This window comes from Zingiber officinale, chromosome 8A, assembly GCF_018446385.1.
Source record: "Zingiber officinale cultivar Zhangliang chromosome 8A, Zo_v1.1, whole genome shotgun sequence".
Taxonomy (NCBI): Eukaryota; Viridiplantae; Streptophyta; class Magnoliopsida; order Zingiberales; family Zingiberaceae; genus Zingiber; species Zingiber officinale.
Window position 1 is genome coordinate 1,817,353 of NC_056000.1, and position 27,332 is coordinate 1,844,684.

The 27,332-nt window shown below is 39.4% G+C and overlaps 1 protein-coding gene across 3 annotated transcripts; it reads left to right on the forward strand.

Moving 5' to 3' along the window:
• Positions 1-22,332: 22,332 nt before the first annotated feature.
• On the forward strand, positions 22,333-26,122 carry LOC122011811 (equilibrative nucleotide transporter 3-like). 3 transcript variants are annotated; one of them, XM_042568195.1, is made up of 10 exons: positions 22,333-22,514; positions 23,953-24,060; positions 24,142-24,246; positions 24,328-24,483; positions 24,570-24,713; positions 24,809-24,914; positions 24,999-25,177; positions 25,272-25,432; positions 25,509-25,767; positions 25,840-26,122. In XM_042568195.1, the coding sequence occupies exons 2-10, from the start codon at positions 24,019-24,021 to the stop codon at positions 25,945-25,947; spliced, it is 1,260 nt and encodes a 419-aa protein (XP_042424129.1). In that variant the 5' UTR covers positions 22,333-22,514; positions 23,953-24,018; the 3' UTR covers positions 25,948-26,122. The 3 variants fall into 3 exon arrangements, with proteins under 3 accessions (XP_042424129.1, XP_042424128.1, XP_042424130.1); XM_042568194.1 differs by lacking the exon at positions 22,333-22,514 and adding an exon at positions 22,620-22,778; XM_042568196.1 differs by lacking the exon at positions 22,333-22,514 and adding an exon at positions 22,657-22,680.
• The last annotated feature ends 1,210 nt before the right edge of the window (positions 26,123-27,332 follow it).

Sequence of the window (27,332 nt, forward strand, 5' to 3'; positions counted from 1 at the left end):
TAGCATCAGCCCATATTTGTGTGAGTGGCCCCTGGATTCGAATCTAGTGCTCGGGGGTTTGTAACGCAACATCATCCGAGTTGTGTCATTCATCAGTTGGCAAATGTATGATTGCCGTTATTTGGCGCTGGCTGCTCGGGCCCGAGGGGTTACAGGTCGCTCTCCCCACGGACTTGGATGTAGGGGAAGGTCAGATGATGTATACTTGTGCGGCCGGCGAGGATGGTGGTGGCATGAAGGCAGTTGGCGACGCACAGATCACCCCCAACGGTAGATCAGACAGCGATGGAGTCCGGTCGGAGGATATGGAAGTATGGAGCGTGAATGCTCCCTACTTCGGAAGAACGGGCCTCTATGTCTCACCCCGCTCAGATGAAGGCCGTGAACCGGATCAGGCAGGGGCCTGCAGGGCGGATGTGGTGGAGCGGGAGGAAGCTTCCGCACGGCGCCTCCTGCATCGTTGGAGGGGTTCGCCGGAAGTGGCCGACTCTAAAGCCACCGCAATCGAAAGCATCGAAGGTCGTTCGGGAAGAAGGCCAGCTGTAGCAGCTACTGCATCACTAGTTGTTGTTTGACTACCTCCTGCCTCGTTGGTCGCCGCAGGAGTCTAGCCCATTGTTACGATTCCATAAGAGCACGGATTCGTCGCCAGTAATATAAAAGATTGTCGAACCACAGGGACTGTTGATTAAGCACTAGAGATGTCGTAAAGTAAGTTATCTAGACGGTCGAAAGTTAGCTTTGGCGCTTGTAAACTAGCGAGAGTGATTGAAGAGAGAAAGAGAAGGATGAGAGAATCGATCTTGGAGGGAATTGAGCTTTAGGAAATGGATTCTAGGATTTCAGTTTCGTTGTGGTGGAACCTGATGCATCATGTTTTATCTTTCACTCATTGTCAATCAACATACCTTCGCCGGAAGTTAAAGCTACTATCCTTAAGTACTAATTAGAGAAGATCCCTGTGAAATCCTATTACGGTTAACCCCTGTCACTAGGGCACCTCGGTAGATCACAAGAATACAAATCTAATCGGTATCATTAGAGATAGAGATAGGGGTTTGGTTTGGTCTCTTACTTCCTTGTGGAGAAGTTGCCTCTCCTTTCAAGGGAATATCCTAGACGTCCATGAACGGGTTACCCCTGTCACTAGGGGCCCTCGGGTATACGATCTAAGATCCTCTCTTTACGAAATTAGCAATTCCTACATAATCAATTAACATAACAAGGCAACAAGTCTCATGCATATCAAATAGAAACGAAGCAAGAGAAATCATCCAACGAGTAAAGTCACAAACATGAGTCTTACATCAAACCCTATCCAAAACTACTCCCTACATCCATAGAAAAGGAGATCTACTCCATTGTGAGGGAAGAACAACCCCAAAATATAAAGTAAAGCATACTTACAACCCTTGATGTGAGAAGAAGGGGAAGAAGAGATGCTTGCCGAGGTTTCCGATGTCTTGGGGATGCCTCCTTGCTCTAGAGATGGATGGAACGTCAAGGGACGGCGGTGGATGAAGCTCTAGGGTTTTCCCCGAAGGGGAGAACCCTTTCCCGATAAGAGGGACGAAGTCCCGAACCCAAAGATCCCCCAATGAATAGGGTTCTTATCCCTTTTATAGGGTAAGGTACGGGTGTCGCACGGCCCGTGTCACGGCCGTGTGAGATCCGCACGGCCACGGCCGTGCAGAATTGGCACGGCCGTGTATCAAGGTCGTACCTCTACTCGTAAGCCATTCTAGTGCCTCTTAACGTGGTAATCTTGAGTTGGGGTCTTCATAAAAGTTGTATATCTTGAAGCTAGCTACAATTTGGTATAAATAACAGCCCAAAACTCCAATGGACCACAATGTTATGCCTATTTTTCTCTTGGTGTGCAGTGCAGGATTTGACACGGCCGTGTGCCAAGGTCGTGTCTCATAGAAACGAACTTTAGACCTTCAAGACTTGGTTTTCTCTGGTTGAAGTCTTCATAATAGTTGTAGATATTGAAGTTATCTACATTTTAATATCTTGAATGACTCATAACTCTAACTGAGAAGAAAGTTATGGTCATTTTACTTTTGGCCTACAGTGCTGAAAATTCCACACGGCCTTCACACGGTCGTGTGACATTCACACGACCTCAACACTCCCCCCCACACGGCCTTCGCACGGCCGTGTGGTCTCCGCACGGCCAGAACTTGGAAGAACTTAGTTTTCGCATGCCCGTGACACTCTGGAAGCTCTTTATTGCTCCAAATCACGTCCTATCAATCAAACAAGTAAAGAGTAGATCTCCGAACAAATATAATGGAAGTATGATATTATAATGAAATAGGGTATAATAAATATAAATTATGCTAATGAAATGCAAGTATATGTGCATCAAAGCACGCATAAATGATCATAAGATCTACGCACATCACACCCCCATACTTAAACCTTTACTTGTTCTCAAGCAAAACCCGCAATCAATATTCATGTGGTTAGTTGGCATGTAATAATCCCTAATGAATCAATATAAATCTATCATATTGTTTCATTGATGAGCATGATACAAAAATTATTCGAGTGTGGCCTAAGTAGAAGTTCTCCGTGCTCAGTGCAATAAGTGGCCTAACTTTTTCAAGTATCAATCTCTAAGCCTAGTCAATTTTTCATTTAACCATGTTCCTCATACTTCGGGCGATAGGCACTTACCTGCCACACGCAAGGTTCGTTCCACTCAAAAATTTATGCATCGTTTACACAAGGTCTCAAAGAAATACTCAGTATCAAGAGAAACATAGCATTCATTTTCCTAGTAACTTAACTCGGTCTCAAATGGGTGAATTGCTAGTTTCCACTCATGATAACTATTTTTTATCCCTTATGTTTTTTTCTTCTTTCTTTTTTTTTCTATTGTTTGCAAAGTATCAAACTTGAGCAAACTTTCATCATTTTATTTTTTTTTTTTGGGATTGATTTTTTCAAATGAGCTTACATGATCTAAGTTTATCCAGTAACCAAAATGCAGTTGAGAAGTCACCATAGAAGCAAGAGTACTAGTCCGGTTCTATGAATTATGACTATTTTCAAAAATATTTATTATCAAAGTCAAGCATAATATGAAGAGATCCTAAAACTAAGCCAACATTCAAATTCTTCTAGTAATTACAATGCTCACTTCATGCTACTATGGATAGAAAAACATAGATCAATAGACATACTAGCATACCAAATCACACAACATAAATATCTAGATATAACGTGCTAGTATTTTGCATTAAGGAACAAACAATCATGATGTTATGAATGATGCAACTAGGAAAAATTTCTTATGCAAAAGAAATAAGCAAAAACTAAACTAAGTCAAATGCATCTAATGCATCCCCCCAGACTTAAACTTTTCATTGTCCCAATGAAAACTAAAACAATGTGGAGGAGATTAAAAGTAAGAGAAGTTACCAAATGATGTGTGCCCATGTCATTAACTTCTCCATCATGTAATTGCACTCCTCCTAATCTTTGAGTCCTATAAAAGAAAATTAACAACAAAAATTAAGTAGAGGATACATATTATATAAAAAAATGAAACTAAAAAGAAACTAAAAAATGAAAGCAAAATTGAACTTGGGTTGCCTCCCAAGAAGCGATTGTTTAAGGTCATTAGCTCAACCACCTCATTAAATTCATCGAAATCTTGCTCTTGGAGGGGTAAGATATTTCAACACCTTCCTATCAAGGGCTCTTATTATGGAGAGAGCTTTCATCAAAGGAGCTACAGAGTAAAGTATAACTCTTTCCATCTTCGTCTTCTTTGGAGTTCTTTCAGGTGGTCGAAGAGGGTTCAGATCGAGCTTCCAATTATAGGCCCCATGAAAATCTGCACACCCAAAAGAAAAACATACCTCTCCCAAGCATGCTATATTAGATAGAACTAGAACCTTATTAAGATGAACTGAGTATGTATCACAAATTGAATCACATCCAACAAAATCAATAATAGGTACCTCTATAAAATTTTTCAAAAGATCACAAGAAATACTAACCTTGCTTTGCTGAGAGATACTTGAAAGTTCTAAACATGTGGATGTGACCTCTTCTGAATTAAATGATGGCTCTAGCTCTGGCTTAAGTGGTGGTGCCTCTAAAAGTGATGATTCTTGGGGCTTTGCTTCTATTGCACAAGTCCCTACACATTGGTCCACAGCATATTCAATCCTTGCAACTCTCATAATCTCATAAGGTTGTGTGGATAAATGAGGTGATTCTTGAGATTCTGCTTCCACAACATAGCTCTCTACACTTTCTTTCATAACATCATCATCAACACAAGCATCAAAAAATAAACCAACATCAATATCCTCAGTGGGAGAATCATCTATAGTAGGATCACTAACTTCATTTGCAATTTTAAGTTGATCTACCACATCACATTCATGATCTGAAAATTCAATTTCATCATAACACCCTGTAAACCCAGAAGGTAAATCTGAAAACTTGTTAGAATTGGTTCACTCTGATTTGTGTGGTCCTATGTCTGTCCAGGCAAGAGGAGGTTTTGAATATTTTGTCTCTTTCATAGACGATTATTCAAGATATGGATACATTTACCTAACGCGCCGCAAGTCCGAGTGCTTTGATAAGTTCAAAGAATACAAGGCTGATGTGGAGAAACGACTAGGTAAAAGTATCAAGACACTACGGTCTGATCGTGGTGGCGAATACCTCTTAGGAGAGTTTAGGAATTACTTATCAGAGGCCGGGATTCAATCCCAATTGTCTGCACCTGGAACACCCCAACAGAATGGTGTAGCAGAACGAAGGAACATAACTCTTATGGAAATGGTTAGATCGATGATGAGTTATTCAGAATTACCAAATTCGTTTTGGGGATATGCTCTGGAAACAGCAGTATACGTTCTGAACTTAGTATCTTCTAAATCAGTTTCTTCTACTCCCATAGAATTGTGGAATGGGCGAAAACCCAGTCTAAGACATATTCGGATTTGGGGTAGTCCAGCACATGTGCTGAAACCAGATGCTGATAAATTAGAATCCCGTACAGAAGTTCGTGTGTTTGTAGGATATCCCAAAGGAACGAAAGGTGGTTTATTTTATAGTCCTAAAGACCAGAAGGTCATTGTTAGCACCAATGCCCAGTTTTTAGAAGAATACTATATAATGGATCACAAGCCCAGTAGCAAAGTTGTTTTAGAAGAACTTAGAGAGGACACGTCTACTTCAGTACCAATAGTACAAGATGAAGTACCACAAGAGACTGCAACACGTGTCACACATGATACACAACCACAGACAATGTCTCGTCGTAGTGGGAGGGTTGTAAGGCAACCTGAGAGATTCATGTTTTTTGGAGAGTCTTCGGACTTGATCCCGGGTAAACATGAACCTGATCCACGAACATATGACGAAGCACTCCAAGATATAGATGCAGCATCTTGGCAAAAGGCAATGAATTCTGAAATAGAGTCTATGTACTCTAATAAGGTCTGGGAGCTTGTAGAACCACCTGATAGTGTAAAAGCCGTTGGATGCAAGTGGATCTACAAAAGGAAAAGAGGGACAGACGGGAAGGTAGAAACCTTCAAAGCTAGGCTTGTTGCGAAAGGGTACACTCAGAAAGAGGGAATCGATTATGAGGAGACCTTTTCACCGGTGGTCATGCTTAAGTCTATCCGGATACTCTTATCCATTGCTGCTCATATGGATTATGAGATTTGGCAAATGGATGTCAAGACAGCTTTCCTTAATGGAAGTCTTGAAGAGAACATCCATATGAAGCAACCAGAAGGGTTCATTGAAAAAGGCAAAGAGCATCTAGTGTACAAGCTCAATCGGTCCATTTATGGACTAAAGCAAGCTTCAAGATCTTGGAACATCCGGTTTAATGAAGTAATCCAGTCATATGGATTTATTCAAAGTCCGGATGAATCTTGTGTATATGTAACGGAAACGTGGTGGTATTTCTTGTACTATCGTAGATGATATTTTGTTAATTGGCAACAATGTCAAGGTATTATCGGGACGTAAGGGTATTGTTGTCCAAACAATTTGATATGAAGGACTTAGGAGATTGTGCACACATTCTTGGGATCAAAGTTATAAGGGATCGTAAGAAAAGAATGTTGTGTCTGTCCCAAGCTTCATATATAGATACAATCCTTGCTCGTTTTAGCATGCAGGATTCCAAGAAAGGTTTCTTACCTTTTAGACATGGAGTAGCTCTATCTAAAGAGATGTCTCCAAAGACATCAAAAGAGATAGAGGACATGAAAGCAGTTCCTTATGCTTCGGCTGTAGGAAGCCTAATGTATGCAATGCTATGTACGAGACCTGATATCTGTTTTGCCGTGGGCATGGTCAGATATCGAGTAACCTGGACAAGGACATTGGACTGCGGTAAAGCATATATTAAAGTACACGAGAAGGACTAGAGATTATATGCTAGTTTATCAAGCAGACGATTGGGTTACATGGATTCAGATTTCCAATCAAATAGGGATAACGATAAGTCTACATCGGGCTATGTGTTTACTTTAGGAGGTGGAGCCATTTCATGGAGGTGTGTTGCAGAATGCGTATCGGACTCAACCATGGAAGTCGAGTATGTAGAGCCTCTAAAGAAGCAGTATGGCTCAGGAACTTTCTAATGGACTTAGATGTGATTCCTGGTTTGCCCAAAATCATCACAATTTATTGTGATAATAGCGATGCAGTTGCAAACTCGAAGGAACCACGAGCTCATAAGGCAAGTAAACATATAGAGCGCAAGTACCACCTGATACGAGATATTGTGAAGCGAGGAGAAGTTGTCATCGCCAAGATTGCATCAGCGGATAACCTGGCAGATCCTTTCACTAAGGCCCTTCCGGCGAAAGTTTTCGATCGGCATGTGGAGGGAATGGGAATCAGATGTATGGTAGAAGATATGACAGCTTAGTCATTAGTATAAGTGGGAGATTGTTGGAGTGTATACTAAAAGCCTAAGCTTTTGTAAACATTTGTTTTGAATAAAGAATCACATTTGGTCAAATTATCTACATTTGTTTGTAGTTGTTCATTTAATTTATATTGTAGATAACATAGTGTGTGGTGTCACATACAGAAGATGATGTTATCAGTTCCTTATAAATTATAAACAGTAGCTCACGACCAGAATGGAAAGGAACAAACCATTAGAAGGTCGTAGTGTAATTAGGTATTAGTTTATCTTGACTATATAATTACACTAGTACACTAAGAGTGTATTGAGTAGGACCATTTGAGGTCGTTTCTTTTATATTGACTTTATAAAGGAACAAAGACCTCGGTTATTATGGAAGTGTGTGCTCTTAATCCTAATATAATAACAAACACATATATTTGATATTTATTTCTTTAATTTATCAATGGGTGAGATTTAGTTTGATGAATCAATAAGCCCGATAAGTTGGGAAATGATATCACTTATAGTGTGTGTTGTTGATTATAGAAGAAAACTGTGTCCTAGAGATACTAGGTTGATAATGTCCCCAAGAGGAGCTCATAAGGATTGTCATGTTAAACCCTGCAGGTGGACTTAGTCCGACATGACGATAAGGTTGAGTGGTACTACTCTTGGACTTAGATATTAATTAAATGAGTTGTCAGTAACTCACTTAATTAGTGGACATTCGATATCTTAAACACAGGGAGACTAACATACTCATAATAAGAAGGAGCCCAAAAAATGTAATTTGGGATTGGTGCGGTAGTTCAATGATAGTTCTCTAGTGGAATGAATTATCATTGATAAAATTAAGTTGTGTGTTCGGGGCGAACAGGGGATGCTTAATTTTATCGGGAGACCAAAACCAATTCCTCCTCTCGGTCCCTATCGTAGTCTCTTATTTGTTGAGTTCTATACCCACCTTCTATACCCACCCAATAGGGGTCGGCCAAGCTAGCTTGGGAAACAAGCTAGGGCCGGCCTAGGTATGAATTTGGGTGGCCGACCCTAGCTTGAACCCAAGCTAGTGGGGGCCGGCCAAATTAAATTAAAAAGGAATTTTAATTTTAATTTTTATTATGTGGAAGAAATAATTTATTAAAGAGAATTTAAATTAAAATATCTTTCTTATAAAAGATCTACAAAAGATTAAAGAAAGAGATTAGATCTCTTTCCTTATTTGTAGATTGGTGAGATATTTTATTTTCTCTTTAAAATTATTCACATGTTGATAAAATTAAAATTATAGAAATTTCCTTTTGTCAACCATGAAGAGATTTTTAAAGAGAAATTTTATTTTTTAAAATTTCCGGAAACAAATTAGGAAGTTTTAATTGTTGATTGAAACTTGTCCAATTTGTTCTCCAATGATGTGGCCGGCCATTAGAGATTAATTGGGGAAATATTATTTTATTTTTCTCAATTAAATCATGTCAAGGGAATTAAGGAAATTTTATTGTAATTAAATTTCTTAATTTGCCTAGGCCAAGGAATATAAAAGAAGGGGTGAGGGTGCCTTCACAAGACAACAACATCTATTATTTCTCTCCCTTTTTTGTTCCTTGGTGTGGTCGGCCATCCTCTCCCTCTCTTCCTCTTGTGGTGGCCGAATCTCCTTCTTCCATTGGAGCTCTTGTGGTGGCCGGATACTACTCGGAGAAGAAGAAGAAGAAGGAGAGAAAGCTAGCATCTCTTGGAGTTTGGTTAGTGTTTTGATTTTCTTCCTTGGTGAAGCTTCCTCTTTGTTGGCCGAACCTAGCTAGGAGGAGAAGAAGGTGATTGGTGGTTTCTCGTCTCGGAAGATCGTTGCCCACACAATGTCCGAGGTTAGAAGAGGAATACGGTAGAAGATCAAGAGGTTTTTCTACAAGGTATAACTAGTAATTTTTCTTTCCGCATCATGCTAGTTATTTATGGAAATAATACCAAATACAAGAGGTTTACGTTCTAGAATTTCGAATATGTTTTTCGATGTTGTGTTCTTTTGTTTTTTTCTTTTCCTTGTGATTTGATTGTTCTCTTTGGTTAACCTAAAGTTATTTTAGGAAATTAAATATTAGCTTTCTATAAAAGGTTTTGTCTAGTCGGTGGTGGTTGCTCCCATATCCAAGAAGGTCATGTGCCTCGCCACGTCAGTACTGGGAACCAATTATGGAAATTAATATTTAATGGAATTAATAACTTAAGGAGACTTGGGTCGAACGTGTTAAGTTCCGCAGGAGATCCAAGTCAAAACCTAAAAGAACAAATAGATTAAGTTTTGGATCAAACGTGTTAAGTTCCGCAGGCAATCCAAAAATTTAATTTAAAAGAACACATGGTAGCTAGGAAAAGGTTCAGACCTTTGTACAAAATTTTTGTACAGTGGAACCTATAGGTTTTCCGAGTAGCAACCAACACATTATTGGAACCAAATGGGTCTTCAAAAATAAGTTAAACCAAAAGGGAGAAGTAGTGAGAAACAAGGCAAGACTCGTAGCCAAGGGCTATAGTCAAGTCGAAGGCCTCGATTATGATGAGACTTATGCTCCCGTGGCTCGATTAGAGTTCATTCGTTTAATGCTAGCTTTTGCTGCACATAGAGGTTTCAAGCTCTATCAAATGGACGTTAAATCGGCCTTCTTAAATGGTTTCATTAAAGAAGAGGTCTATGTTGAACAACCACCGGGGTTTGTGAATACCGAAGCTCCAAACCACGTGTACAAGCTCAAGAAAGCTCTTTATGGGCTTAAACAAGCACCTCGAGCTTGGTACGAAAGGTTGTCAACTTACCTATTAGAAAAGGGTTTTGTGAGAGGTCAAATAGACCCAACACTATTTCTGCGTAGAGATGGTGAAAACATATTTGTATCCCAGGTGTATGTCGATGACATAATTTGTGGCTCAAACAACAAGGGTTATTTGAATAAATTTATCACTCACATGGAAAGTGAGTTTGAGATGAGTCTGGTGGGAGAATTGACATTCTTCCTTGGACTTGAAATCAAACAAACTCGAGATGGCATTTATGTCCATCAAACAAAATACACTCAAGAGATGCTCAAGAAATTCAAAATGAGTGACTCTAAGGAAGTATCCACTCCAATGGAGACAAACACTCGCCTTGACAATAATGAGAATGGAAAACCAGTTGATCTAACGCAATATAGAAGCATGATCGGTAGTCTTCTATATCTCACAGCTAGTAGGCCGGACATACTTTTTGCTGTGGGCATATGCGCTAGATATCAAGTCTGTGCCAAGGAATCTCATTTAATTACAGTTAAGAGAATTCTGAGATATCTTAAGGGCACAATTCGAGTAGGTCTATGGTACCCTCGCACGGAGTCTTTTGACTTGATAGGTTATACCGACTCCGATTACGCTGGGTGCAAATTGGATTGGAAAAGCACTAGTAGGGGTTGCCAATTTTTAGGTTCATCATTAGTTAGTTGGTCAAGTCGGAAGCAACATTGTGTTGCTCTCTCCACGACTGAGGCTAAATACATTGCCATGGGAGATAGTGTATCACAATTGTTGTGGATGATCCACACTCTAGAAGATTATGGACTTTCGTATAAGGGAGTGCAAGTGTTGTGTGACAATATCAGCACAATAAACCTAACAAAAAACTCAGTCCATCATTCAAGGACCAAACATATTGAAGTGCCTCACCACTTCATTAGAGATCACGTAGCTAGGGGAGACATTGCACTCACCTATGTTGAGTCAAAGTCAAACCTAGCCGATATTTTCACCAAACCTCTTTCGGAAAATGAATTTAGTCATTTGAGGAGAGAATTGGGAATGTGTTTGGCTCAATAGGCCATTAGGACTTCATCATGATCAATAAGGACAATTAAAACAACAAGAGAAATAGGGAAATTAATTTGGGCAACTTGGGAACATCTCACATAAACTATAAGGTTTAACAAATGATTTTTATTTGCTAGAAATGGGGTGAGATGCTAGGATCAGCCGAATTATTCAAAATGTATCATGCATCCCTTGAATAATTAGGTTGAAGAGACATAAATTGAGTATGGGGAAGACCATTACATAATTCATGTGTATTTGGTTCCTAGATCTTACTCATATATTCCAACCAAGGAAACTTGGTTGGACCTTTACCTAGAAATTATGAAACTTTGGTTGATGGACTGTTTGATACACTTGAATGATGCTTTTCATGATTTTGATTGATACTAGGACAAGTCCTTGAAAGAATGATAGCAAGTTGGTTATATTTTGACAAACTTGAAACTGAACATAACAAAGGTCAAAAATTTCAGCTTTCAGGCCTTAAGTTGTTTGTTTTCTAAATGTCTGCAACTTTAGGGCTATAAACAAGTTCAGACCATAATTTTTAGGTAATCGCTATGCTTGTAGATCCTCCAAGTTCTAGGTTCTGAACTTGGAAGTTTTCCTAGAGAAATTTCCACGAACTATCGAACATCTCTATCTAATTTCAGTTACTGAAACTACTGGAGAGATCTAAGTATCAGACACTGATCGGTCTACGAACCGATCAGGTCACCGCACGCAGAGCCGCTCGATCACTTTTGATCGGTCTACGGACCGATCGGGAGTTTCTGATCGGTCCGGAGACCGATCGGCAACTACCGATCGTGGCCGATAGTCACTCGATCGGTCTACCGACCGATCAGAAGTTCCGATCGGTCGAGGACCGATCGGTCTTGATCGTCTCTGATCGGTCTACGCACCGATCAGGATTCTTTCTCCGATGGCCCTGATCTCCTCTGATACCTCCTGATCGGACAACCGTCTGATCATTTCATCAACTGTACACCCATCAGAAAACCCTTAAAACTTCCCGATCCTTTCTTTTCCCTCTTCACGCGGAAGCCCTAGCCGCCTCTCCCCTACCTCACCTCCTCTCTTCTCTTTGTACGCCGGAACCCTAGCCAAAGCTCTAGCCAAAACTTCAATGGCACCAAGGTAACTCCTTACTTCTCTAGAACTTGGCATTTCGGTCTCATTTCTAACCATATCTGTGGTTTTTGTTTCGGGTGGCTCCGGTGCTCACTTACTTGCCCCATTATATCACTTTGTTAACTCTTAGAAAGAAACCAGTGGGTGAGGGGACCTCTAAGTCACCTGAGAAGTCGAAGTCTAAGGCTCCTTCCCGACCTCAACCATCTGTTTCCGGGAGATTCCCGAACCACAATTTTGAGGAAGCCTTTAGAAAAAGAACCTTTAAATTACTCCCTTGTAGGTCTGTAGATCGTAGATTCATGGACGAATTTTATCCAACTGTGTCTGAAATCATTGCCTACTACAAACTTGACTCACTTCTCTACTTAGAACGGGATATCAACTATGACTTGGTCTCTGAGTTTTATAACAACCTTCATCAGACTAATGATGTAGGTTATAAAACAAGAGTTGTTAAGCGGACTCTTGATTTCAGTTTCTCATCCTTCTTTGGCTACCTCGATTGTCGGAGATGTTCCGGTAATGTCTTTTCGATATTTCCTGATTTACCAGATCCTTTACCTCCACCCTTTGATATCTCATCTGACGATATTTATGAGTACTTCTTCAGACATCCTAGACCGGGTGGCCTTGATGAGCTAGGTGTTGACTTTCCTACTTTTGCAGCCTTGAGATTATCTCCTCAAGACTACATTCTTTTTAAAATTGTCACAAACTGCCTTCTGCCTATCACATCTAAACCATTGTCTGAGATCCGCCCATATCATTGCCTGATGCTTTATGGATTACGTCGGCGTCTCGACTTTGACATCATATCTAGCATCTACTCTTCGATCATCTCCTATAGTGAGCCGAGCGGCTACACTGTTTATATGCCTTATGGGCATATAATTACAGATTGGCTCGAGACCCTTCAGATTGATATCTCTAAGGGTAGAATAGTCAAGATGGTCAGACAGGATTGCAGACTTGGGAAGTGGGCATTTTCCAAGTCTGGAATCATAGGACAAAATGGGGATGTTTGGTGGAAGGATGGGAGAGCTCTAGGTGAGTTACCACGGGGACCTCCACGACAGGTTGCAGCTGCTCCTGTTGCTGCTCCTCCTGCTGCTGACGATGGAGAGGTCGATCCTGATCTGCGCTGGCAGATCGCCGAGCTGGAGAGTCGCTTTGATCGGCACGATGAGTTGCTGGTTGTTGAGCTTCACGGGCTGCGCGTCCGGATTGACCAGCGCTACGATGATTTACGCAGTCAGCAGTTGGCGACACATCAGGCGATTATGGGATGGATGGCCAGATACCCACCTCCGCAGGATTTCCCCGGCTATCCATCCTCGAGCAGCGGCATGCCACCTCAGGGACCCACTCCTCCCGTTGATGATGCTGATGCTCCTCATGATGAGGAGGCTGATTGATATACATTGTTCCATGATGTCATTTTGACTGTCTATGTTTTGGATGTTGGTTGTTGGATATGCATGTCTGTCCTGGATACTTACTGATTTCTTCTATTTATGCTGTTTATTTTCTTTCTTTATGTTTCACTCCTTATTGGTTTTTAATATGCTGTGTCTTGTATGTCTCTTATTTCTTTATCACTGTCGTATAATACACTTAGAGGGTGTTCTAGGTGAATTAAGAAAAAGACAGTATGGGTTAAGGGAGAGTCTTTTAAAGTTTTCTTACCGAATTCGCACCTTTTCGGTGTTTGACAAAGGGGGAGAGAATAACTAAGTTTAAAGATAAATGAAAGTTTGGCTAGGGGGAGGACTTTGATTCCCCTATCCTTACATGGTGTTGTATCTGTCTTAGGGGGAGGATCTTGATTCCCCTAAAATTAGGGAAATATGAACATTTCCGATCTAAACTTAAATCGTGTTGTCAAACAACAAAAAGGGGGAGATTGTTGCTACAGTCTGACCTGGCTGTTGTTTTGATGTTGACACGGATTTAAGTTTGGATCAGATATTAATTAGACTCAGACTGATTAATGATCAAGGTTGATCATGTGGAGAGGAAAAGTCCGAGTACGGATACTTGGCACGTGAAGTCGGAGAGGGCTCGGTAGCTCGTTCTCCGGACTAGGTCAGAGAGGGCTCGGCAGCTCGTTCTCTGGACCGGACGAAGTCGGAGAGGGCTCGGTAGCTCATTCTCCGGACTAGGTCAGAGAGGGCTCGGCAGCTCGTTCTCTAGACCGGACAAAGTCAGAGAGGGCTCGACAGCTCATTCTCCGGACTAGGTCAGAGAGGGCTCGGTAGCTCGTTCTCTGGACCGGACGAAGTCGGAGAGGGCTCGGCAGCTCGTTCTCCGGACTAGGTCAGAGAGGGCTTGGTAGCTCGTTCTCTGGACCAGGAAGACGTTAGGGTTTAGGGCTGAGAGGCTCTAAAACTAACACAAGGACATTGGATCGGTCTGTTGACCGATCCAGCGATACTCTGGTTGTCTGGATCGGTCGGCAGACCGATCCAGTGATACATGAGTCACCTGATCGGTCTCGTGACCGATCAGGAACCACACAGAAAGTTTCTGTGGGTTATCTGATCGGTCTGTGGACCGATCAGTAACCACACAGAAGCATTCTGTGGGTTATCTGATCGGTCTACAGACCGATCAGAAAGAAGCGCTGGGATGCGCTGGGACTCAAAGCGCTAGGGGGGATCGGTCTGTGGACCGATCCACCCATAGGCTGATCGGTCCACAGACCGATCAGACACTTCCCAGACCGATCAGGATGAGTCCTGATCGGTCCAGAGAGCTATGGATCGGTCTGTTGACCGATCCACAACATGTCGTTTGTGTCTGCTGCTTCTCTGATATTTCTGATTCACTTCTAATTCACTTCTGATTCACCTGATCAAATCATCTGCTGTGAGATTTTTGAGTTGCAGGTTGCAGGTATCGTGCCATTGGTTAATTTCAAATGAAGCTCCATCAGAAGAATAAGAACAAGCACCCTTTATGCTGTATTTCACTACAAGTGATACAATTCGAGCTTCAACGTTCACTGGCCGCGATCAGTTGGACTCTTGCTCATTGGTTTGAGCTCAGAGACACCAGTGAAGACCATGGATGGTATTGGTGTGAGTTCAGAGAACCAGATGAGAAGGAAGAGTGATTGGTGACGCCTGAGTTGGTTGCAGTGATTCGACACAGGTGACAGTGATTCGGGACAGTGAGAAAGCAGAATAAGAAGGAGGAAGAAGAGAGGTTTGCTAAGGTTCTGGAAAAACTCTCTGTCGCTCAAGCAAGAGGCTGTGTCGTTGAGCTCTTGGCTGAAGCTTCCTTCTGTCTTTGTGTTTTTCACTTCGTGGCTGTAAGTTTCATTTGTTCATTCTGTCAGCCACCAAAACTCTGTAAGTCATTGTGCTTTGTTTTCAAATATATTCTGTGACTTTTGTGGAGAGGTTACTCCACCGAGAAGGAGAAATACTTAGCCAGAATTTGTCCGGGGTGTGATCTACCGAAAGATCAAGGGATCGTCCACCTTACGGACACGCCGAGGAGTAGGGGCAAGTTATCCCCGAACCTCGTACATCGTTTTGTTAGTGGTGGTTTGTTCTTTTCCTTGCATCAGTTTTCATTTTACTTATTTCCGCTGTGCTAACAAACTCTTGTGAGGTAATTGATTGGATTTTTAAAGGAGGCTATTCACACCCCCCCCTCTCTAGCCATCCGAAGATCCTAACAGTCGGCTCATTTGGCGACCTCTAATGTCATCGACCGACGACCCTTGGTCGTGTCGTTACTCACTAGGACTTTCCACCCCTGGCAGTTGATTTTTGCCTCCCCCAGGATTCGAACTCTAAACCTCAAGGCTTAAGTAGTAGAATTTTTGAATCCTGGTAGCTATCAGGAGTTTAGAGTTCTTGGAGGTTTAGAGTTCGAATCCTGGGGGAGGCAAAAATCCACTGCCAGGGGTAGAAAGTCCTAGTGAGTAACGACACGGCCAAGGGTCATCGGTCGACAACATTAGAGGTTGCCAAATGGACCGACGACATAAGGGGTCGCCACTGGGCCGCCGCAAGGGCCGCCACTGGGCCGCCGCAAGGGCCGCCCAAGAGGCCAAAGGGTCGGGTCGTTATAGTTCGACACTAATTGGTATAGGAAAATATGAAAATATTTACACATAGAGGAAAAGAAGGGATGAATCGGGAACCGAAGGCCGGCGAAAAACTGATCCTTAAATAAAGTCAAAAAGTCGGCTGGTGGCTCATGTAGTCGGTTGTAAGCAGAAGGAAAGACAACTTGATAAGAAGAGGGAAATTGGTATATGGATTTCAGCCTCTCTATGTCGTCCCCGTTAATCCTGGACTCGGTGGAAGTATACCAGAGTCCACGGATGGACACCGGAGGTTGCGAGGAACTAGCCATCGAAAGTGAGGAAATCGGGAAGAAGTAATGAACGGATTCGACAAAGGAAAAGAAGAAGGAGCTTACTGGGAATGGTCGTCGGAGAAGAAGAGGAGAAGAAATGTCGCAGATGCTGCTTGAAGACGAAAACGGAAGGAGTGAAGATGACAACGGCATGAAGTAAGGTTTATAAACCTCACGACTGATTGCCCTGAGCCGTCAGATTAAGGGTTGCAAAAAACTAAGAGAGGATCCGGTCGTAGAATTTGAAATGACATCTGTCACATCACCAGCGGATATCTGCCTGTCATGTCGAGCGTGCGACGGCAGAAAGTGGGACACGTGTCAGCAAGTCATAGTAGCACATTAATGAGGCTTAATTAAAAGGCATGGGTGGCGTGCTCGGCCATAATGATCAGAGATTTGCACGGTTTTCAAGAAATTGAGATGACGACATCCCTTATCGTTTGGCACCTAGGCGAGAAAGTCTAGAGAAATGGAAAAAAACCTCTAAGTATGGGCATTAACCACCCCGATTGGCACAGATACTCAATTATGGTATAGTCGAATGACCAATCCAACAACAAACTTATGAGGTGCCATCTAAACGGCTGCTACACATCCCCAACAAAGGAATGGTCGGTCGGCCTTCTAAATAGCTACCAGGCCATGGATAGTGTCGACCGGAGGAGGTCATCCGATACGCTACTTGTCCAGTCATTCGGACTTGCCGCATCCTTCGACTAAACTTGAGGGGAAGGCTTGTGATGCGGTAATAAAGGGGGCCCACCAAGGGCTAGTCAAAGGAAGAAGATAGCAGTCGACGTGGAGGTCAATGCCAGAGGACTAATGGGCTCACTAAATGGTAGCCAAGCGAAGCCCTACATCAAGGGGCGACCGGGCATGAGTCCCCTGATCAGTAATGGGATGAGCCAAGCAAAGGCGCGTGTAGATGATCGGATCACTATTTCGATCGGGCGTGAACATTCTATCTAGACTCGTCGCCCAGGGAAGAGGAGTCGAACAGAGGAATACTAGGCCAAGCAGAGGAGTATTCGAAGTATTTGGCCGAGCAGCTATCCCGCTCGGGCAATCGACGGGAACGCTGACGTGTATTTGGGAGCAGAGGAGTACTCAGCCGAGCGGTTATCCCGCTCAGCCGATCGGTGGGAATGCTGACGTATATTTGGATATACTTTTGGGAGATGACGTTGCGGACACGTGACTTGGTCTACAAGCGGATCGTACGACGGACAAATCGAAGGGCGTGTCCATGACCAATTGGAGAACGTATCCATGACCACATGTCCAGGACCAATTAGGGATCGTATCCGCAACCTATGGGAGAACATGTCCATGCCTTGAAAAGCATGCACATCGCCCACCAGGGCATTATATAAATGGGGGGGTCTGTAAAACGGCGTAGGGACGGGTAATTCAATTTTTGCGCTTGTGTTTCTGTTGTTTCATCTTCTTCTTCGTGTCAGCTGTGATTGACTTGAACATTGGAGTGTCAACGCAGGGGACCCCTTCCCTGGCCTGACACTGACGTTTCTCATACTTACAGATTGGAGCATGGTCTATATCCAGTCAACGTTGCAACCATATATATCCATAACTTTTTGTCTCCATAATGTTCAGACAGGATCAGACTATTTGATAGATGTTATTCCATGTGGCAAAATGCATGCATACATAACGCTACCAAAAGAATACGCACAAAATGCATGTGTACCATTCCACATGAAAGAAAGTGTTGCAAGTGTACTTAAACCGTCTGCGTCGTTCATCCAACTCGAATTCTACTCACTATTGCACTTGTCGTTGCTGCTTTGCCATGGATGGGAAGCAGATCCTTTGTTTTCTAACACTATTCAGACTCTGATTTTTCCTCAACATCAGTCATGCTCGAGGTTTGGGGATATGTTCCTCCACCTGCTTACATATAGTTTGTTGCACCTCCGTCGTTGTCATCACCATCACCATCACCTCCTGCAACAACTTAGGCAAAGTGTTCGCCCCCGCGGGCTAGATCAACCGGTTAAGGTGTGGCATCCTTGCACAATGAGTCGTAGGGTCGAAGGTTCACGGACGCGCACTGGATGAATAATCTGGGCCGGCTATGTTAAATTCCGGAGACACCACGCTTTACCCGGGCCAACATTCACCGCTGATTTACCTCCTCCTAGGATCCCTGTGGGACCAGACCTAGGGGGCCGCTGGGCGGCAGGACCCGCCTTTGCACAACTTAGGCAAAGTGTTCGCCTGCTACAGTTGTTCAGTGTTGCCAAGCTCCTCCTCTACCGCCTTTAGTTTCTTATGCCTCATATTTTAATTACTCAACCTCGTCCCCTTGCAATTACCTGCCAAAATATTAACTGCTTCAGTTGTACTGAGTTTTGTTTTCTTGACCTTAAATTGATGGAATCTATCAATCAATGACCTCGTTTAAGTTTCGTACCACAATGAACCCCTTTTCCTTTTTTTTCCCTAAAAAAAAGGAAAAAATAACTAAAATTTGGAAATCAAGTTCTTGGTTTACTAAGGGTTCTAAGGATGCGCAATCCCATGTTTTATTGCCAATCTGCCTTTTTTCTTTTATGTGAAATTAGTCATTCTTTTTGGAAAACGTAGGCTCCCTCCCAACACCTCTGAACAATAAGTTGTTACATCCATTCAAAATACATTCCCAATCAACACATTAGGCAAGAAATTGTAGCACTTGACGAATGAAACTGCCAACAAACACATGGGAGTAGGTGATTGGCATGATGGGATTGGATGGGAATGTTCCTCTTAATCAAGGACAAAAGGACAAAACTCATATCAGTATCTCTAACTACTTGACATTCCAACACAAAATATATGACTAAAATATACTGGCATCCATCTGTGTCATAATTGATATATCAAGGACAACCAATCATTATTCTCTAAGTTAGCACACTTGATAGTTTTTTCCCATGATTTTTCAAAATCATCAGGTGTTGTAGAATTTGTAATGACATTCTTTATGCTTTGATAGTATAGTTTCAAAAAATCAAAGGATTTAATTTTTTTATGAATTTGTTCAGCGTGTGCCACAAACGATATCGATGTATTGTTTGAGAGAAAATTTATGCAATGACTTTTGTTATAGCAGGATCCTAATCAATGATGATAACGTTTGGTGGACCTTTAGGTATGGCTTCTATGAACTTCTTAAGCAACCAAACAAAAGACTCAGTTTTCTCATCATTTAGAAGCCCACAACCAAAAATAATTGTCTGATGATAATGATTAACTCCTACAAAAGGTGTCAAAATCAAGTTATATTTATTGGTATTATATGTTGTATCAAATACAACTACATCACTAAATACATTGTATGCCCTCCTAGATACATGATCATCCCAAAAACACCTGCTAAATCTGTTAGCTAAATTAGTCTCATAATTAAAGAAAAAAATTGAATTCTTCTCTTGCTCATATATAAATAACTTGATCAGTGTTTCAGCATCAATACCCTTTTGTTCATCCCTTAAATCTCTCTCAAAGTTTCTAATATTCTTTCTATGCAACCTACCCTCTCAGACCCTCCATACTCTATTTTCAATAATCGCATTTGTTGGCATGTTGGTACATTGACCTCTAAAAACTATTTTGTCAATGTTTTCTTTGTTGTCAAAACATTACGATATGAGAGTAGCAAATGTACCTTTGATGGAGTCAAGAGTGAATGATTATAGGTTTCTATAAAGTTACTAACAACTCAATTAGGTCTCATTTGTTTATTAACAAATGCAATACTTCACTTACAACTCGTTTTAATTGTGTCACGTGCTCTTTCCCTTGTTAGTTGATCAGCTTTTGCATGTTTATTCCACCGCATTAAACGAGTATGTCTTTCTTTAAAGTATACAATTTGTTTCCATATTACTTCATTTGTTATCTTATTTTTCTTGTTTGTGTGCATCCTTGAACTAAATCTGATTTTTCGTACATATTAGTTATAGAACGAATATGTCTCCTCTAGTAATGAGAATTTCATTCCAATTTTTGACTTTCGATCATCTGTAACTTGGGGAATGTATTTCTGATCATCAACTCTATTTTTTTTCATTTTTAGACACTCTCACATTATAATTGACAATAGAGGATTAGATTAATAAATAAAAATTATAACTTGTTTCTTATAAACTCAAAATTGCAAGTAACCTGATTAATACAAAATAACGTGGACTTCCCACTAATACACATATTCAAAAAACTGAGATCCATTCATATAAACATTAAATCATCTTAGCTAACAGTATAACATAGAAGCAAAACAACATATTCAATTTACATTTTTAAATTTGTAACCGTTTCAAAATACAGAAGCAAAGCAAGAGTAATTATGCTCCAACCTAAAAAAACTAATCTTTGATTAGAAACTCCCTAAATTTTCTCCAATTTGGCATAAATTAGCAACAACAAAATGTTGCATTAATAAAAACTTGTACTTTTGAATGTCAATAGGATCCTCATATGTTAAGACACCAAAGCTACAGTATGTAACCCATATATCAACAAAATATGGCACTACTACAACAGCCCCTTTCATAGGTTTCCTCGACCTCATGCAAAGGGTAGAGTTGTGCCTTGTGATTTGCGTAGTTATTCCAGTAACCATAACATAAAGGATACTCAGACAAGAAGGTATCATAAATCAATTTCTAAAAATGAGCTTTTACCTTGGCGAGAGTCAAGCTAGCTTCGTCGCGACGAGTGAGGGAGGCACGGGAAACCCTCGATTCGGCAAGATGTGTAAGGGAGGAGCGAGGGAGGGTTTGCCGAGGATGACTACGAGATTATGTAGCAAGAAAGGGTGAGGAGATTCTGTAGATCACTGCAGACCACTACGAACCCTAGCTTCGATAGCGCCTGTGAGAGCTTGTCACGGCGAGGGAGGCGCGACAAGGGAGGGCTTGCAACGAGGACGGCTGCAAGATTATGCGGCAAGAGAGGGCAAGGCGATTCTGCGGACCACTGCGAACACTATCTTCGACGGCGCTTGTGAGAGCTTGTCGTGACAAGAGAGGGCACGCGGGGGAGAATCACGAGTGAGGGCAGCTGTGGCGAGGAGAATTGCGAGTAGGGGAGTAATCGAACCGAACTGAGCCGAACTCTTGAATGTTTGAGTTTGGCTCGTTTACAATCGAGCCGAGTTTGAGCTTTATTTAATGAATATATTCATGATTCATGAGTTTATTCGAGCTTTTATCGAGCCTAAACGAGCTTAATAAACATAAATTATAAATTTAAATATTCATTAAAAACTAAATTATATATTAAGAGAAAATTATAATATTCTTATTAAAATTTATAATTTTATTCTAATAAATAAATTTAATATATTTGTCAATATATTTCATAAGTAGAGTGTAAAATCTATAAATTCAATATCAAAATTATTATTTTTTATTTAAAAATTGATTCATAAGCTTAACGAGCATGTTCACGAACTAACAAGCTGAATATTGTGAAACTTGAGCTTAATTTGTTTATCTTAACGAGTCTCATTAAATGAACTCAAACAAGCTTTTATCGAATCGAGCTTCAAATAGCTCACGAACGGCTTGGTTTATTTACACCTCTAATTACGAGCTAGGGATTCGGTGAAGAGGAAGGAATGATTAGTTGTTTCATAATAAAAAGATTTTGATTTAAGGAAAAAAAAAAAGTATGACACAAACTTACAAGGAGGACGGTTCACAAGTTTTGTCCACAACGGATACTTTTTTTGGCCAATTATAACTTATCAAATTTAAATTTGCAGGAATTAAAAAATATTATATTCTTTCTCTGACTCTATCAACTACATTTATCTAAAAGCCTCTTTGGCTGGCGGTCAACTCTATACACCGCATCCACATGGTAATGCGTCTATTATTATCTCTCTTTTCCTTGGTTGGATGAAATTGTCCCCCTTCGTTGTCTCTCTTCGAGAACCTTTTTCCATAAAATAATTTATTACAATTTTAAAATGGAATCCATTTCTTTCGGAATCAACACACGGAGAACCTCTCTATGATAATAATGCCCCTTTATGTTTTGAACAAAGTTTTTTTATTGCTTTGCCGTGATTATTACGGAGGGACCATCAACCCATCTTCATCTTCTCACTCAACCTTTCTCTTCTTTACATCCTTTTTAGACGTACTTTGGGCCTCCCAGCGTAAGATGTTCTTGAATCCTCACTTCAGTTTAAATTTATGGAAGAATCTTTCGTCCTCCTCCACACGCTTTAAAGGTATCACTTTTACTGCTTTCATCTTTTTCTCTTTCAAATCCACAAGTTATTTCCTTTTGGTTATTTTGTTTTCTAGTTTCTCTTATAAATTCTGGCGTTCTTTGTTTCCTTTGCACTTCAATTTTGCCTTGTTGTTCTTCTCTGTCTCTCCATTTCATTTGTTTTCGTATGGCTTTAGTTTATTTCAGTTTATATTGATCAATCTTGCTCCTCGTCAGCTCTGTTACACTATCAATTGTTTATAATCATTCAAGAAAGGAAGCTGTAAGGATGATGATAACAATAATTATATTGTTTGTGCGCTTATTTATTCCTTCTAAATTCGTTTTCTTTTATTCTGGACCGATTAACTAAATTATTTCGTGTGTGTATATATTTACATAAAATTACTATGCTTCGGACTTATTGTTGTGTGACTACACAGATTCAGGGCATCTAGATTGAATCAAGACGTCTAGATTCAATCAAAAGGATTTTTTTATTTTTTATTAGTGGATTCAATCAAAAGGATTTTTTTTATTTTTTATTAATTTTTTTTTGATATATTATATGTATTTAGGTTTTAAGATTTTAGAATTTAGAGGTGGAATTATATTGAGTTTAAGCCAATAAATTTTTTTTTATGGTTCAAACTTTTCTATTGGATTATAGTGCGTTTTAGTCAATAAAATTTTTCCTCAAGAAATTTTTCTATTGGATTATAGTATTCCAGGGTTGAATTCAATCCAGGGCGCCTGGATTCAATCAGAAGGTCTTTTAAAATTTTTTATTTTTTTATATATTATATGTATTTAGGATTTAAGGCTTTAGAATTTAGGGGTTAGATTATAGTAGGTTTAAGCCCATAAGATTTTTCCTCTATGGCTCAAGTTTTTCTATTGGATTATAATGGATTTAAGCCAATAAAATTTTCCTTCTATGATTTAAATTTTTCTATTGAGTTATAATGAATTTAAGCCAATAAAATTTTCCCTCCAGAATTCAAGCTTTTCTATTAAATTATGGGATTTAACATAAAAAATTTTAGATGCTCATGAATATATTATATATATTTAGTATTTAAAATTTTAAAATTTACGTATTAGGTTATAGTAAATTTAAATTGATAAGATTTTTTTTTTTAATTTTAAAATTCAAACTTCCCTCGTCAATTATAGTAGTTTAGATTAAAAAAATTTAATCTCATAGGATATTATGTTATCTTTTTTAATATATATATATATATATATATATAGAACTTTTATTTTATAATTAGTTAATACAAAGTAGTAAATTTTATATACAAATTCTTTTATTGGTTAGTTATTTGTTTACCAAGTAATTTGAAGATTGATTAATTCTTGTACAGACCTTTAAAAGGAGGCATAAACCCCTCTAAATATTTGATCTTCAAATCCATAAAGCTGAGATTACTTTTCTCTGTTTTATGCTTTCCTAGGATTCTCAGTTCTAAACGGGGCTTGCTTAAAACGAGATTTACAGGAGCGGCTGAACGGGAGCTGCCATGAGTACCCACATGCAAAGCTGGGAACTAGACAAAACAAAGGTTCTTCCTTATAAATACAGTTTACACCGAGTCCATAACTGTATTGATTCGATCAATTTACCAAGCTCTTATTCGAAACAGGGAAGATTTACTGCGTTGTTTATAACCTGGCTACTTGGGAATGGATCTCTTTTCGCGTGGAACAGCATGTTGACCATTGGGGATTACTACGCTTTTCTCTTTCCGGTAAGAAATCACTTTCTCATCAACAATGACTTGTTATCTTTTGATATGTGCTGCAACTATTTCTTCTTCATTTTATTTCAGAGATATCATCCGACGAGAATACTCACACTTGTCTACCAACCTTTTGCTCTGGGAACAATAGTCATATTAGCGTATCACGAAGCAAGACTTAATACTAGACGTCGAAATCTGGCGGGTTACTCCCTCTTCTTCTTAAGTTCACTTGGTCTTCTTGTGGTTAGTATCAAGAATCAACATTTTCTAAAGCATCATTTTTCAAACTACTTGTCTATATATTCAATTACACCATTGATTCGTCGCAGTTAGATTTAGCAACATCAGGTAAAGGTGGGTTGGGCATCTTCATTGGTGTTTGTATAGCGAGTGCAGCATTTGGTGTCGCAGACGGTTTTGCTCAAGGAGGGATGGTTGGTGATTTATCTTTGATGTGTCCAGAATTTATTCAAGTGAGCATCTTTGCCCCATTTGATTTCTTAATTCACGGACAGCGCGTAGGATTAGTTGGTAATACAAACTTTTCTTCTTAAAACAACTACTGCAGTCTTTCATGGCTGGGCTCGCAGCTTCTGGGACTCTGACTTCTGCTTTGAGATTAACAACGAAAGCAGCATTTGAGAGTTCAGATGATGGCCTTCGCAAGGGAGCAAGTATATATGATATTTACAATTTACATAGATTATACATTGAGATCTACCTTATCTTAAACAAAGCTCTAAATCTTCCTTTTTCAGTGTTGTTTCTTGCGATCTCAACTTTTTTTGAGCTGCTTTGCATCTTTCTCTATGCATTTATGTTTCCTAAATTACCAATAGTCAAATACTACCGATCAAAAGCTGCTTCTGAAGGATCCATGACAGTCACTGCTGACCTTGCTGCTGCTGGCATTCAATCATCAGTAAACAATGCAGCTGTAAGATTCATAAATAACATTATGCTATTGCTTAAATTCAGTGAGCAGTTCAGTTTGTCTCGGATGTGAATTAATCCTTTCAGTTGAGTTGCAGGCAATGGAGGATCCGAAGCAGTTCGAGCGCTTAAGTAACAAAGAACTGCTAGTTCAAAATATCGATTATGCGCTTGACCTCTTCTTGATATACGTCTTGACACTGTCAATCTTCCCTGGTTTCTTAGCAGAAGATACTGGTTCTCATAGCTTGGGTTCATGGTAAGTGCTCAAGCATGATCTATTCAGAGAGGAATTTATCCTAAAAGGAAAACGATAAATGTAATTCCATATGCAGGTATACACTTGTTTTGATTGCCATGTATAATGTCTGGGACCTTGTGGGTAGATATGTACCTCTTATGAAGCCCATCAAGTTGGTATCAAGGAAAAGTCTCATGTTTGCCAGTCTCTCACGCTTCCTATTCATCCCAGCATTCTATTTCACAGCTAAACACGGAGATCAAGGGTGGATGATAATGTTGACCTCCGTCTTAGGACTGAGCAATGGCTATCTCACTGTTTGCGTTCTTACAGAAGCACCAAAAGGATACAAGGTAATTAATCAAGGCCATTATATATATATACATTTTGTTCATGAATTCTTATTTGTTATATTTATAATGCAGGGTCCGGAACAAAATGCATTGGGGAATTTGTTGGTAGTTTTTTTAATTGCAGGTCTTTTCTCAGGCGTCGTACTCGACTGGTTGTGGCTAATTGGTAAAGGTTGGTAACAAATTAAATGATCTGTAGTGGAGTAACAACATTATCCTAGACAGAGGATAGAAGCAGAAATAAAAGAAAATTACTAGTTCATGTGTTACTTTGGACAATGTGTGTCATAGATTGCTAAGCATGTGGATGTTTAAACATTTGAATTTCAGTCTTGGTCATATGCTTCTCATGCCATTTCGAGCTTCATTCATGTGCAGAATTCTTATAACCGAATGGAAAAAATAATACGGAGTCAAAAAATTAAACTCACAAAGCAGGGATCTAGATTTTTTTGAAGTTAATATTTTATTAAATTATAAAAGTATTATTAAAATCATGAGAGTCATGTTTTTTCACCTAAAGAAATTAAATAAATAATTTTGGATTATTAAGATAGCTTTTGTTAACATGAAAATAATAGGCATTTATCCTATTAAGTATTGTCATTTTATCTTGTGTTACCACTTCCTTTTTCTTAATTATTGTATATATTTATCATGATCATAATTGAGATATTTAATCACTTAAGTATTTTCTTATCTTATCTGTACTAATCATTATCATGTAAAACTTTTATTTAAGCTTTAGAGATATCTTATAATTATAAAAAAAACACCTAGCATTTTTTTTATTTCAATTATTTTAAGTAAAATCTTTCTATCAACCTCTCCATCCTTTATGAAAATAATTCTGAGGGCAGATCCTCTGGACCGCTTTTTACGGATCTTTAAACATCCATTGGTGGAATACATGACCTCCATTTATAAAATAGATGGGGACTATTTATCCCCACCAATACATGTCTAGGGATTATTCCTTGAACCACAAAAAATAGTTCAAAGGATCCCGACTTAATAATTCTAGATACTTTAAACTTTTAGTTGTGATTAACTCAACTTCTCTTATTTTAATGATTTCTTATTATACTTACTAATATTAAACTTAAATTTTATATATTTAATTTTTAATTTATTAAGTCTAAAATCTTTAACTTTTAACATTTAACGATTTCTACTTAAAAATTCCACTTTAACATTTACTTTTTATTCACATATCTGGATGTATCCTGTTTATCCATAATTAATATAAAAAATATAAACTTAAATCATGAAAAATTAATTATATTTAGATTAAACTGTATTTATATTAATTGTAATATATTCCTAGTTATAATAACAATTTTAATGATTTAAAACAATTCATTCTATTTTAATTATTTTAGAATATTATATGCTTTTACAAATTCAATAATATTCATATTTATTTAAAATGATAAAATATTAGCCCCAAATAAAATTTTTAGATGTATATTAAATTTTCTAGAGGCCTTTACTATTTAAAGAAGGTAAAAGGGCATAAAATTTAAGGGTCGTTATCTTCCAATCGATAAAGTTGAAGTTACTTT

Bases quoted from the DNA above. Each gene is read 5' to 3' on its own strand.
- LOC122011811 (XM_042568195.1), top strand. From the start codon at position 24,019: ATGAGTACCCACATGCAAAGCTGGGAACTAGACAAAACAAAG. The intron at 24,484-24,569 runs GTTAGTATCAAG...GATTCGTCGCAG, and splicing joins GTTCACTTGGTCTTCTTGTG to TTAGATTTAGCAACATCAGG. The intron at 25,433-25,508 runs GTAAGTGCTCAA...TTCCATATGCAG, and splicing joins TCTCATAGCTTGGGTTCATG to GTATACACTTGTTTTGATTG.